This window comes from Saccopteryx bilineata, chromosome 2 (genome assembly GCF_036850765.1).
Source record: "Saccopteryx bilineata isolate mSacBil1 chromosome 2, mSacBil1_pri_phased_curated, whole genome shotgun sequence".
NCBI classification, from domain to species: Eukaryota; Metazoa; Chordata; class Mammalia; order Chiroptera; family Emballonuridae; genus Saccopteryx; species Saccopteryx bilineata.
In genome coordinates this window covers 20,600,492-20,614,311 of record NC_089491.1, presented here as the reverse complement: position 1 = coordinate 20,614,311, position 13,820 = coordinate 20,600,492, and the positions used below count along the sequence as shown (strand labels likewise).

Sequence of the window (13,820 nt, the reverse complement as noted above, 5' to 3'; positions counted from 1 at the left end):
TCCTTTCTTTGTATTCGGTGTCCAGTCATAGCTAAGAGAAAGGGCACTGGAGTCAGACTGCCTGGATTCAGATCCATGCCCTGTTACTCCATAGCGGTGTGACATTGAACAAGTGATCTAACCTCTCTGGACCTCAGTTTCCTCATCTCTAAAATGGGCCAATAGCAGGACCTGTTGGAGTTTGCTGTTGTTCCCCTGTTATCATCTCACCGTCATCACCCACTGGCTGCATTCAGGCCACATGTTGTCCACAGATGTGCCTCCCTTTGAGATTTGAGCACTCTGAGGTCTCTGCCTTGCTTTGGCCTCAGAGATGTGCTCTCACATTGCCGTTGCCTCCATGTGCCAGCGAGGGCTCACCCTGGTACAACGTCTCAGCCACCCCCTCGGGACTCCTCACTGCACTTTAGAGAATTCTGAGGCTTTGAGAGGCCCCGGGTGGGGGCCAGGGCTGGCATCGGGGGCTCTGAGGCTCAGAGAGGCCCCTGGGTAGTGGGCTAGGACTGGCATTGGGGGCTCTGGTTGCAGAGCCTCACCAGGTCAGCTGGCTTGGCAGCTGGGGTAGAGAGGAGTCCATGAGCCAGACCTTCTAGGTCTCTAGGGCCTGCTGGGTGTGAGTATGTGGGGCATGGCGGACAGGATCAGTGCCTGGGGAGTGCTGTCAAGTTCTGCATCTTGCTCCGGGCTCCTTCCTCCCAGGCCTTGTCTAGGGATCACACACCCCAGCCTGAGCATGACAGAGGGTCAGGGGAGGGTCTGTCATGGTTACACAGCCAGCCTGGAGGCAAGCCAGGGGGTGAGTTTCGGGCTGAACTTGGAGAACAAAGCATGGGCTTCCCGAGTCCTACCTCTGGTGGGCCACGTGGAGTCCACTGAACGTCCAGCCCCCTTCACCCCTGAGGAATTGTCTTCCTCTCCTGTCAGGCCCCCGCCCCAACCTCCAAAGGTGAAGGCAGGAACCTAATACCTTACGAAGGCCCCCCTGATCACAGCCCACCCAGGCTGATATATGCTGTCCCTGGAGGTTAGAGGGCTCTACCTTATGACAAAGAGGGGCTGGATAGGGATGGGGCTGGAATTTGCCAAGGGAGACTGCAAGAAGGTGGGAAGAAGAATCTTAGATGGGGTCAGATGTATCCCCACTAAGACCTGAACTGCAGGTGGGCCTGTACCTGCCCACACACATGCACATGCACTCACACATGCACATGCATGTACACACACACACACACACACACACACATACACACACACTGACACACCTCTTTCACTCTCTGAAACCCACTGGGCACATCTTCGAGCAAGCCAGGATTTGTCCGTGCACAGCTCAGAAGAACATGGCTGAGTCCAGAGAGGTGTGGCCTGGGCTCAGCTCTGCCACACACTGGCTTTCGGCCTTGGCCAAGGAACATTTCCTCTTGGCTCACAGTTTACCCATCTGTTAAATGGGACTGATAACCTTCCCCTCAAGGCCGGATGTCCAAGGCAAGTGAAGTTTTGTGTGCCAAGTAACTGGCTTGGTCTAAATCTCTTTATTATGTCCTCATTTCCTCCCTTGGGTGTCTGAATGAAGCCACACCTCCTCTAGGGTCAATGTCAACCCCTGCCCTTCTGATCCGAGAGGGCTTCCTGACAGAGGAGGGACTTGAGGGAGTAGGGTGGCTCGCAGGGAAAGACACAGGCCTGGATGCGCACTCATTTCAAGGTCTCTGCTCAGCCAGTATAGACTTCGTAACTGGTTTGGGGTTTATTTTCGATTTAATCTACTCACTGGGTGCCCGGTAGCCTTAAAAACCAGAAACAAACAATCCTCCATGATGAATCGTTCCTGTTTGAAGAGCTCAGGCATCTACTTGGTGAGGAAAACAATGATTCTAATTCGAGGAGAGAGAACAGGTTTCCAGGATTCTGCTCTCAAGCCCTTTCTTCCCCTTTGAAGTAGAATGGATGGAGTTGTTCCCCTGCCACCCCAGGAGCGTCCCCGCCCTCACCACTGATGTTTTTCCAGCTGCCGGTCTCCCCAGAGAGCATGGAGAAGGGTCAGGGAGGGGGCGAGAGGCCAGACCCGCCTGGGCTGGACGGGGCAACCTGACCTCTGAGCTGCTGATACTCACCTGTGGGTGGCAACTACAGTGATGATTTTCACCACCGCTCTGACCTTGTATGACCTTGACGCTTACCCTTTCTGAGTCTTTCTTTCTTGATATATAAAATAGGGATGATTCCACAGGGTGGCTTTTGAAGGCATGCCACAATCATAGAAGGTCTGAGCTAGAAAATGCCACACAGACCTTCCCTATTTTGAATGCTGGGTAAACTGAGGCCCCTCAGGGGAAAGGGATTTATAACTCTCAGCAAGTCAGTGTCTATCTCCATGTCTAGACCCTGACTCCTGACCCCCCACTCTGTCGGGATCAGGTCTCAGATTAGGTGGGCGTTTCAATGCGAGGTAGCCAGGTACCGGTTTCTTTCTGGAGACTCTGAGGACATAATAAGAGGGTTCACTGTCCGTGGGCCCCACCCAGAGAAATTCTTTAGGTGGGGTGTTTGTTGAGGGTCCGGGGTAATCCAGAACCCCACAGCATGCCCGGGGCCCAGAACCAGAGAATGAGACAGCGTGGACATGTCCTTGTGTCCCCCCAGGGGGTCTGGGTCAAAGCCACCTGTGGGTGTCAACACTAATCCGTGGACGTTTGTTCTCCCTTGTGCCCTCAGGGGTTTCCTGGAGACTTTGGGGAAAGAGGCCCACCAGGACTGGATGGAAACCCCGTAAGTATTTTAAGTCTTTGGGAACAGGAAAGCCACTCAGAAGGAACGCACAGCAGGTTTTAGGAACCCAGACTTCGGGGTCAGACAGACAGGGTCAAATCCCAGCCCTGCCACTGACTAGCTGGGTACTCCTGGACAAATTGCATGACTTTGTTGAACCCCAGGCTCCTGTCCACTGTGGATGCCCTGTGACCCCCCAACCCCAGGAGAGCCCCCAGCCCCGAGCCTTTGGTCCCGAAGCCCCAGGCTGTGTCCCATCTTCAAGGACTAGGAAGGTTCATGGGTCACTCCCCACTGGGGAAGCCGGGGCTCCATCTTTACAAAGGACTAGGTATGTGTAGGAGACAGCAGCGGCCTGGGGAGCAGACAGTCTGCAGGCCCTGCGTGGAGAGGAGAGCCGAGTTCTGAAGAAATCTCCAGCTCAGGCATGTTTACAGAGTTTGTAAATAATCAGAGGCCCGCTGAGGAGCCAGGTCAGCTTGCCCCAAGGAGCCGAGCCCGCCTTCCCTCCCCAGCCGTGGCTTCAGCTTGGCGGGAGAGGAAGCCTGGGGGTGCAGATGGTATCCACAGCTTCTCGGAACACCTGCCGTGAGCCCCCCCCCAACTCTCGTTGGGGCTGCGCCAGCTGTGTGTCCCGCAGAGGTGGCCGCTGGATCTGTCCTCAGCACCTGATTATGTTCCACAGATGTTCCCTGGGGCTGACTCTTGGGCTCCCCTGGGGGCTGAAACCCTGGCCTCAGACCCAGGTGGCCCTGGATTTGAATCCTGCCGTTTCACTTGCTAGATGTGGCATTTGGACAAATGATTTCACCTCTCTGGATCTCAGTATCATTCTCTGTAAATCAGGGAGATCGGAATGCCAGCCCCAGAGGGCTGCTGTGGGAAATGTGAGAGGGGGAAGGGCTTTGGCCCATGGCTGGCATTCCCTGGATGGAGCCATTATAAAGAGTAGGGTATAATAACAAGGCATAGCTCCTGCCCCTGAAGCGCTCATGGCTGTCCCCTCAGTCACCACACGAGGAAAAGGAGTGGATGGGTGGGGTCAGGGAGGTCCCAGGTGCAATGGAGGAGAGAAAGGGGTAGGAAAGTCCCTTGGGGAAGGTGACAGTAGGATGAGGTTGATGAAATCGAGACATTGCAGGGGGAGGAAGGAATACCAGCAAAGGCGTAGAGGCGAGACACCAGAGCCTTCCCTTCCGTGTACCCGCCATCGGACTAACCATTATACTACACGATGTCGCTCTGGAAGGCCCCCTGGGGAGGGGCAGGGGTGTCTTCATACTCATGGCCTAGAGGAGCAGGAAGAGGACCAGAGATGTGGTCCCAGCTCCACCACACAGTTGTCGCGTGGCCTTGGTCAAGTCGCTTCCCTTCCCTGGGCTTCGGTCCCCTCATTTTAAAGCCAAAGCTGCTTCTCAGCTCCTCATCTTCTTGGTGGCTAGAGTAATGACCCCTTTGTCTGAGCAGCCCTGGGATGGCACAGATGATGGCAGACAAACCCCGTGGATGATGTGGGCAATTCTCATTGATAATCACCATTTCTAGAGCCTCCCTGTTTTTATTTGCATCTTTCCATTTTGAACTTGACCCAAACCCTGCCACCGTCTATCTTGGAGTAAGCAATTAAAGGCCCGTTTATAGGGCCGAGGAAAGAGGAACTTGCCCAGTGCTGTACCAGCCGCATGTCCTGACTCCCAGGCCAGAGCTCTCCCAGCATCCTGGAGACCTTGGGAGGCAGGCACCTGTGAGCCTGGCTGAGAGAGGGGGAAGGCTGGCTAGCCCGGAGGGTCTCAGCTTGGAGCCGTCACCACTGTGGTATATTCTTGCCCTTGCCCTTGGGCAAATCACTTATCTCTCAAGCCTCAGTTTTGCCATCTACAGAGTGAGGGCAAAATAAGAGCTGGGTCAAGCCCCCCGCACATCCTTATTTTCACGGTCAGGATTCTGCCCATTCCTTCACATTCACAATGGGAAGGTACCAGTTTTGGCAGTCCAATCTCCCATTTTATAGATGCGGGAAGCTGATGGCAGAGGGGTCAAAGGTTTTGTCCAAATCTTAGGCCAAGCTCAGGAGAGTCACTGGTCGGGAACAAGGAACGGTCAGCTTGGAGGACTTGACCAGGCACACACATGCAGGATGGTGTGGAGAGGGTGGCCCCGAGACAGAAGGACAGCTAACCACCCGGGTCTCTCTCTGTATTTGCAGGGAGAACTGGGCCTGCCAGGGCCTCCAGGAGTCCCCGGCCTCATCGTAAGTACCCAGATGTCTAGGGAGGGGGAGGCCCAGGAGGCAGGGTGTGGGGAACAAGCAACAGTCCTGCTGGAGCTGGTATGGAAAGACAGACCAGCCTGGGCAGGGGGCCTAGGGAGGAAGGCCCTCCTGTGTGGCCTCAGGCACACTACCTACCTTCTCTGAGTCCCTTTCTTCACTGGTTAAATGGGCACGGGCGCTTGGAACTGACATTGCCAGTGTAGTCTCACATCTGCTACCGGCCATCGCTCTGCAGGAGGCACAGACAGGATAGCACGCCCACTTGACAGGGGCGGGGCTTCAGGGCCAGAGCGAAGTGCAGCAGAGGCTCCGGGCCACGTGGCCAGTCTTCTCCATCCTATTCGTCAGACTACTGACTTCGGAGCCAGACCACTTGAGTTCAACATGTCACACCTCTGCCACAACCTGGCTGTGTGCCCTGGGCCAAGTTGCTTACCCTGTCTGAGCTTTATAGTTCTTCATCTTTAAAATGGAGGTGATAGTAGAATCCTTGTGGGGTGGTTGTGAGGATTAAATGAGGCATCATATGTATAGTCCTTGGCATGGACTCTACTCTCACTAAATGTGCAATTACTGGGAAATATTGTTATATTAATTACAGTACTTGCCTCCTAATGGGCCCAGGACACAGAGAGGCCTGTACCCAGGGAGATGGGAGGCAATCTGACCTCTGACCCCATCCAGGTTGGGGTAGGTCTTGTGGAGTGAGTGGGTCTATTAGAAAGAACGAGGGCCCTCTCCAGGCCTTCCGAGAGTGGGCCTTGACCTTGGACCTGGCCCCAAGGCCCAGTGAGAAGCCTGAGTCTGGGAAATGGCTCTAGAACATCCTCAAGGTTTAATGTCTTCTCTGTTCTGTCTTCTGGCTCGTTCCTCATGGGGTCTGAGTCTGGGAATGGGGCATAGGGGTCACAAGCAGACTATTCCCTAGTGCTTTGGCCACTCCAGCAACTGCTGAGAAATTTTGTTCAAAGGGAGGCTGGAGAAGGCCTCGGGGAGGAGGGGGGGTTGTGGAGCCCCGTTGTTCTGTGGAGGCTGGTCTCAGGAAGGGGGTACAGCAGGCCCCCAGTGGCAAGGTGTTCCTGGTCAGGTGGTCAGGGTGGAGGTGGAGGGTCAGATCAACCAATGTCCAAATCCTGGCCTCCCCTCCTGCTGGCTCTGTAGTCTTGCTTCCTGTTATTTTGTGACAGAGAGAGAGAGGGACAGATAGGGACAGACAGGAAGGGAGAGAGATGAGAAGCATCAGTTCTTCATTGTGGCACCTTAGTTGTTCATTGATCGCTTTCTCATATGTGCCTTGACCAGGGGGCTCCAGCAGAGTGAGTGACCCCTTGCTCAAGCCAGCGACCTCAGGCTCAAGCTGGCGACCTTGAGGTTTTGAACCTGGGTTCTCTGCATCCCAGTCCAATGCTTTATCCACTGTGCCACTGCCTGGTCAGGCTAGTCTTGCTTTCTTGGACCTGGGGTCATCTGTAAGATGGGATCGTAGGCCCACTTTTGCTAGGATCGTAGATCCGCACATCAGTCTAGTCCTATGGCTAAGAAGGAACTGGATAGCTTTAGGTTCAAATCTTAGCTCTACCATTTACTTAATTGCAATTCTGAGTAAATTTCTTCACCTCCCAATGCTTTAATTTCTTCATCTATAAACTAGGAATAATATTAATACCTAACTTAGAGGATGGTTGCAAGGATTTAAAGAAACTAGTATATATAAAGAACCTAGTACATAGGCACTCAAGAAGTACTAGTTATAATATTGATAGTTGATGATGATAATGATGATTATACACACATACATGATATATTATATCTTGTGCCTGGTAACAGCTGTCTAGATTGCTGCATTGAAAGCGATTTAAAAGTCACATTGGCACTTAGTGGGAGAGGATGCTGCGATTGATTAATACTGCCTGCCTTGGCCTGGGATGAGGACATGTCAACACATGAGTCACACATTTGTCATCCCTGATGTCCTTTGCTGAACACCTTGTTTGTCACACAAGCCACTGACCTCGATGCTTTGGAAAAAAGGAATCTGTGCCCTGAGAGCCAGAGTACCTGACTTCATGGGGACTTTCCGAGTGTCCTGGTCCAACCCTTTCTCAGCTCAGCAGAGGTCTGAGGTCTGTACCGGAGCATCGTGGTCATATGGTCACTCACCTCCAACGTGAACACCCTGGTGTCTGACGCTCCCCTCTGTGGGGGCCCAGTCCATGTTCATAGAGCTCTCATTGTGCAAAGTTGCCCGTGTCTTGAGCCTAAGTCACCATCCTGCCCTGGGCGAGGCTGCTGGAGAAGTTGAGGTGGTCGTTGTCTGTCGTTGCCATGGCGCCTGCCTCGGGCTCTATGATCCCAGCCCCGAACGCTTTTCTGAAGGGATGTTTATACATCCTGGCTGTCGTCCTGGGCACATATTTCTATTCACCATCGTCCCAGCGTCCACTGCGTTGGCTCCTGAGGGGGGCAAGGATATGCTTGGTGAATAATTGCAGATTCTGGGGACGGAGGCTCTGCCGTCCGTCATAGTCCAGGGCCCTCCTGACTCTTTACAAGGCTCGGGCCCACCTGTGCCCCCTTTCTCTCCACAGTCAATGTTGCCAGATAAAATACGGGATGCCTGGTGACACTGGAGTGCTGGCTGCAATAGTTAGACCACATTTATACTAAAACATCACTCACTGTTTATCTGACATTCCAATTTAACTGGGCAGTCTCTATTTTTATTTGCTCAATCTGGCAACCCTATCTGCCATATTTCTTAGGCGAATCCCATTTGACAGATAGGAAAACTGAGGCCCTTAGTCAAGGTCCACACACAAGGCAGGAGAGGCCAGAGGCCAGTTTGAAGGCTGTGTCTCCCAACCCCTGATCCACGGCACGCCTCTTCCTGCTCCCCTCTCAGGGGTCTTGGCTGGAGGTGAGGCCTGGGCATCCCAGCATGTCTCGGATGATGCCCCGCATCGTGATGTCCCTTTCCAAAGAGTTGAGGAGTTTCTCCTCGTGTCTTCCTCTTGCCCTGGGTCTTTCTCCTGCTACGTTCAGCCTCTCTTCACACTGTTTTGAAGTCCGCTTTGCTGCCAAGGTGACAGTGTCTTTCTCCTTGTGCCTTGGGAGTCACAGGGCTGGACCTGAGACCACCATGTCACTGCTTCCCCCCCCCCCCCAGGCAGAGCCCTCTCCACCCCAAGGCACCTACTGTTCCTTCCCAGGAACAGTGACTTCCGTGTCTGGGGTGTGTGTGTATGTGTATGTGTGTGGGGGGGGAGTTGCCTCCCCAAACAGTGGGAAACAAAGGAATTTTCTAACCAGGAGTTAAAGGAGGAGATGGGCTGTGAGTCACCTTCAGTTTCCCAGAGGATGTGGGTTTTTAGCTGAGCAAATGGGAATTCTATGTATTGACAATCTTTTTAATGGAGATTCAAATTTATTCAGTGCCTTCTGTCTAGTCAGCTGAAGCAATTTGCATGCAGACTGAAGCCCGAAACTTCCCGTGTCCCCTGGGCCCTGCAGCCGGGAGGCAAGGCGGGAGAGAACAGACGAACATTTACAGAGTGTCTGTCTGCGCGGTGTGTGCTTGCCATACGTTAGGCTGCGGGAGCCTCGGGACCGTGGAGGCGGGCTGCAGCAGCCTGGCCATCCCAGTGGGGGGCTGGGGCCCAAGGTCACCCACTAGGGACTTTCAGCCCAGGCCTGTGTGGCCCCCTGCAGCCTCTGAGGTGAGCCTGCCTCCAAACAGCCTCCTTTGAGTAAGTGAAACCCTTTGGCTAGCCCACAAGAAAAGTGTGCCTGATTCCAGAATCTGCTCAACAAAGGGGATGTCTGTCCTCTTTATTCTGAGTGACACAGAAGGAATTTTGGCTCCTCCGTTTAATGAGACCCAAAGAATATGTGATCTGGCCAAAACCCAGTATGCCCACATACTGGGACAAGTCCACCATATTGTGCCACTCACCGATCATCTGGCTTTATCTCCTTGTCTCGAAAGTGAGGTCAGGACCCCACTAACTGATATTTGCCAAAGCCCGTGCTAAGTATTTAATTACCACAGCCAGTCTCTGAGGGTGGGGAGTGGGATCACGATTGCACAGTTAAGGAAACCGAGGATCAGAGAGGCTGGAACACCTGCCAAAGGTCACACAGCCGATAAGCTGGACCTGGGCCTTGCGCACAGCTCAGCTCGTGCTCTTCTCTGTTACACCCTGTGCTGAATGGAGGGAGACAGCAGAGGCGTGAGAACATGGGCTGGCAGTGCCAGGGGCTGCTCTGTGTGAGAGATGGTACTAAGGTCACACAGAAGCCAGGACTGGCCACAGTCCCCAGGTTCCTGTTCCCAAGCTGGGGGCCCAAGAAAGAGGCCTTGTCACCTTCAAAGGCAGTTCCAGGGAACACTGTGGCAGGATTTTCCCCCAGAGGGTTTGTAAATAAGAGTTTGCAGGTGGTTTCTTTTCACCTATTCATTAGGTTACTTTTAGTGGCTTCTTTGGGGCAGAGGGAGGCAGTGGCCACATAGACACACACACAAACGGTCATCAGCATGGAATGGGCTAGAGGTGAAAGTCATGTCAGGTTCCGAGACCCGACAGCCGGGGCCTGAGCTGGCCTGTGGAGACTGGTCACCCAGAAGGACAAGTAGGTGCTAACAATGTGAGCACACGGGTAGAAGAAACAGTGGCCGAGAATGTCACAGCTAGAGAGAAACGGCAGGGCAGGAAGCTGAGACGTGTGAGGGAGGGAGGCCCGGGCAGCCCCTCTGCCGTGAAGGGTGGGCACCGGAAGCACCCCGGGTTTTCCGTCAGGGATTGCTGGCAAACTCCATGGCGTACTTTGGGGGAGCAGAACTCTTGCCTATTTCTGTACCCGAAGCCTGTCCTCAGGCTCTGTCACTCATGAGTTACAGCAACGAGGAAAGGCATCCTTTGGTCCTTTATTGGAGTAAAACAGAGCCAATCCAGGGCCAGTGTCCTGGATGCTGGTCCTGCCTCCGCCCCCTGCTCTGTGCTTTGTCTCGGGCAAGTTGCTACCCCTTTCTCCGAGCCTCGGTTTTCTCACCCGTGAAGTGGAACGGGACCTCGTGGGGTTCCCGGGCACAGTGGGCGAGCGCCGCGGCCGCACACACAGGGCTGCTGGCACCGTGGACGCTCTTGCTAAAGAGGATCTGATAAGACGTGAAGTGTCGAGTGTGGTGTCTGGCACACAGTAGGAGCTCTGTAAGTGGTTGCAGATGTGGCTGGCTGTGTCCTTGGTGGGAGCCAGCGAGATGAGGGCAAAGCATGTAGAGCCGTGTCTGGGAGCTCAGGCAAAAGTGGAAACAGCATTCAAATTAAGGGTATTACTCATTGTTCTTTCTTGTGGGACACGAGATTCTGTGTGTCACTCGGCCAAGCTGCCCGTGAGGGTGTCTAGCGCAGAGCAGGCTGGTGTTGTTTGGGCTGTGCTGGGGATGGCGGAGGGGGGGGGGGTAGACTAGAGTTGTTTTCTGTTCCTTCTCAAATGCGCAGATATCCCAGCGTGGGGGTCCTGTTGACATGAGGAAGACCCGCCCCAAATAAGCGCCGCTTCTCCCATGTCCTGCAGCCAGAGTCCGTTTTCCATGATTCCTTTCCCCCGAGGGGTGATGCCCGCCCTGGGCCCTGCCCCACCCACCACACACAGGCCCCTTTGGAGGGCCGTGCGGAGGCGGGGAGCGTGCGGTGCCGCTGTGGCTTCCCCGTGGCCCCACACGGGCGCCACTCGGGCCTGTGTTGAATCCAGTCCCCAGGCCAGCCACCTTCAGCCTGGAGTGGGGAAGAAGGGGCCTGTGTTCCTGCAGCTGCCACTGGGCCTGTGCCGAGTCGGAGCCAGGGTGCCAGCAGAGCCCTCTCTGTTTATTTGCGCACCACGAGGAACTCGGGGTGGGCCTCCCCTCCCTCCCTTCATCCGGGAAAAGAGGGTGAGAAGTGGCCAGGGTGGCCTGCTGCAGTACAGTTCTCTGAAGGGGCTAGTGTACTTTGGAATTGCCCAGAAGCTCTGGAGACAGACTGCCTGGCGGCAATCCCAGCTCTGCTCTGGCTCTGACTTGGTTAAGTCCTAACCGCTCAGGGCCTCAGTTTCCTCATCTGTAAAATGGGGACGGTAGTAGACCGGATCTTTAAGGGCTGGAGTGAGGAATGATTGAGTTGAGGCTTGTACGATGCTTAGCACGGGACCTAGCCCCCGGGGTTGTTTGCGCTACTGTTAGCACCTGTTAAACCGAGATCTCGCTTTCTCATCGAAATTTCTAGATGGGAACTGAAAGCAGAATTTCTTAGCAAAGGTTTGTTGTGACCCATTCAGGTAGGACCCAATCAGAGAGGGAAGGTGCTTTGCTGAAGATCACACAGCCAGACTCTAGCATCTACCTCACCTGATCTGTCATTTGGGATGGGGTGGGGGGTGGGAGAATCATCATCCTCTCTGCCAGGCTGAGCCTGGCTGTGAGCTCTGCACCTTCCCCTTCCCCCCTCGGGGCATTCCACCGCACAGGCCCCTGGGCCTTCTGCAGGAGCCGGGCAGGAATGTGATTTTTCATTCTCTGCCCGGCCTCCCTCCGAGACGTCTCCAGGCAGCTCTGAAAGGAACCTACACTCGAGCCTGGCTACCGAGGGCCGCCTCTGTTCCTCCAGCACTTCAGAACACTTGCCCGGGGTCTCCGTGGTGCCCGACCCAGGGACCTCCGTGGTGCCCGACCCAGGGATGTAGGAAACTGAGGCCCAGAGAGGTCACACACATTGACTCACAGAGCAGCCAGACATTTAGATCTGTCACAGAGGCTGGGGAAGGGAGAGAAGACAGTATTTTCAGGGGCTCCTTTGGCGTGGGTTTAATACGATGGCTACGGCGGGGGGCAGTAGTGATAGAGGTGGACGGGAAATGAGGAGACCAGAGAGAAAGAGGGCGGGCCTGTTAAGACAAAACACTGTCACTTCACTCTGTAAACCACGGTTTCCCAGCTCGGCACCGCTGACGCTTGGAGCCAGGCAGTCCTTTGTTGTGGAAGGCTGGCCTGTATGCTGTACAGTATTTGGCAGCATCCCTGGCCTTTATCCACTAGATGCCACCTCTTCTTTTGTGACAACCAAAAATGCCACCAGCCATGTAAGTCCATGACTCTTCAGCACAACTGCAGGGAGGCGCGTGTCCCCATGGGTTAGATGAGGAAGCTGGACCACTGAAAGGTTGGCCCTCTCCCCTCCCCCAGGTCAGGGAGTGAGCAGCGGAGGAGGAGGGGACCAGGTGGTCTGGCTCGGACTTAGGCCAAGAGAGTGCCTCCCAGCTCTGCAGGGTCCAGGAACTGTCGTTCCTGTCTGGGACGGTCTCATCTGATCTGAAACTGGGCCTCCAATCTGTGGTCCAGGATCTTATGGTTCTACCGGGCCTGTCTCCCAACTCTGGGGTTGGAGGAACTACGTGATTGACAGCCCTACTCCACTCGGTCCTTGCTGCCCGCCCAAGGAGATTGCCCAGGGAGCTTCCGGGAGCAGACAGTGCCTCCCGCTCCCTAAGCTAGAGGAGTCAAAGCCCCTGTTTGCTTATTTAACCCTTACGTAGCTGCTCGCGCAGGGAGCAGGATCACTGTCCCTATTTTATAAATATTTAAATAGCTTGAGGTCCAAAGAAGTCAGAGGAAATGCCCTGCGTCCCTTAGCTAGGAAGGGACGTAGAGAATCTGATAGGGGAGAGAAAGACCTGATACCGAATATGCGATGGGAAGAAGTGGTGGGGGAGGGGCAGCAATCAAGAAATGACCTGAGGAAAGGACCTGTGTGTGTCATCTTTACCCCAGCTCTTCAGGGCACGTGGACACACTGCAGAACGTTCTGAATTCCAAGAGCTATCCAGTGGGTTGCGTCCTCAGAAACCCAGCCCCAGGGGCCTTGGGAAGCCAGGCAGGCCTCCGGTGGGCCACCTCTCACAGCATCCTGTTCTCTTTCTGTTCCCAGGGCGACATGGGAGCTTTGGGTCCGATTGGCTACCCGGGACCTAAGGGCATGAAGGTAAACAGGGCCATCCCCAATTGTGGGCTTCGTCCCAGCCGGGCACCCCCTACCCCATTTTAGCCCAGAAGGAAGGGTGCCCCGACATGATGTTGGGGTGGGGAACGCGGGTGGGGGATGCTCAGAGGGGCGCTGGGGTCGAAGCAGGCAGGTCAGGAGCTCGGTCCTTTGCAGGCCTGAGAGCCGGTTGTGTGTATGTCATTGATGCCGGACGTCTCTATTGGACAGCAGTCCTCGAGCTGAGCGTGAGTCTGATGTGGTTCCAGACCTCAGGACGCTGCAAGTCCAGTGGGGACATCACCAGGGTGTAGAAACTATAATGGCAAGCTCCATACATCCCTGAGGGGGGTGAACACACAGGAGAAAGATGGGCCAAAACCACTAAGCCTATGTTCCAGGGATGACTCGTTTGCCAACATGCATGTGACGCTGCTCATTAAGGCCATCTCTTCCCATCAGCACCCCTACCCCCTGGATTTCTCCAAGGCTGGGGTTCGTGAGTCATCCACCCCTTCCCAAGCTCCTTCAGTCCACACCATTGCTGGAGGAGCTGGGGTCGTCGCCCCTTTTCCAGAGGAGAAAACGGAGCGCGCGGGGCTCAGAGCGAGTCGGTGGGTGTGAGCCGCCCTCACAGCCAGACCCCTGCCCTTGTCTTGCAGGGACTGATGGGAAACGTGGGGGAGCCCGGACTGAAAGGTGATAAGGTGATCTGAATACTCCCTTATTGCACTGTGTTTTATCTGCATGCGACCCCCTCCACCTCGGCG

The 13,820-nt window shown here is 54.9% G+C and overlaps 1 protein-coding gene across 6 annotated transcripts in view; it reads left to right on the top strand.

Annotated features, from left to right (window-relative positions):
* Positions 1-13,820, top strand: part of COL27A1 (collagen type XXVII alpha 1 chain) — a 137,211-nt gene that overhangs the window by 54,036 nt on the left and 69,355 nt on the right. For all 6 annotated transcript variants that reach the window (XM_066256419.1, XM_066256422.1, XM_066256420.1 and 3 more), the window contains 4 exons: positions 2,716-2,769; positions 4,976-5,020; positions 13,000-13,053; positions 13,713-13,757. In XM_066256419.1, the coding sequence (XP_066112516.1) occupies positions 2,716-2,769; positions 4,976-5,020; positions 13,000-13,053; positions 13,713-13,757 (198 nt within the window). The remainder of the gene's footprint in view (positions 1-2,715; positions 2,770-4,975; positions 5,021-12,999; positions 13,054-13,712; positions 13,758-13,820) is intronic.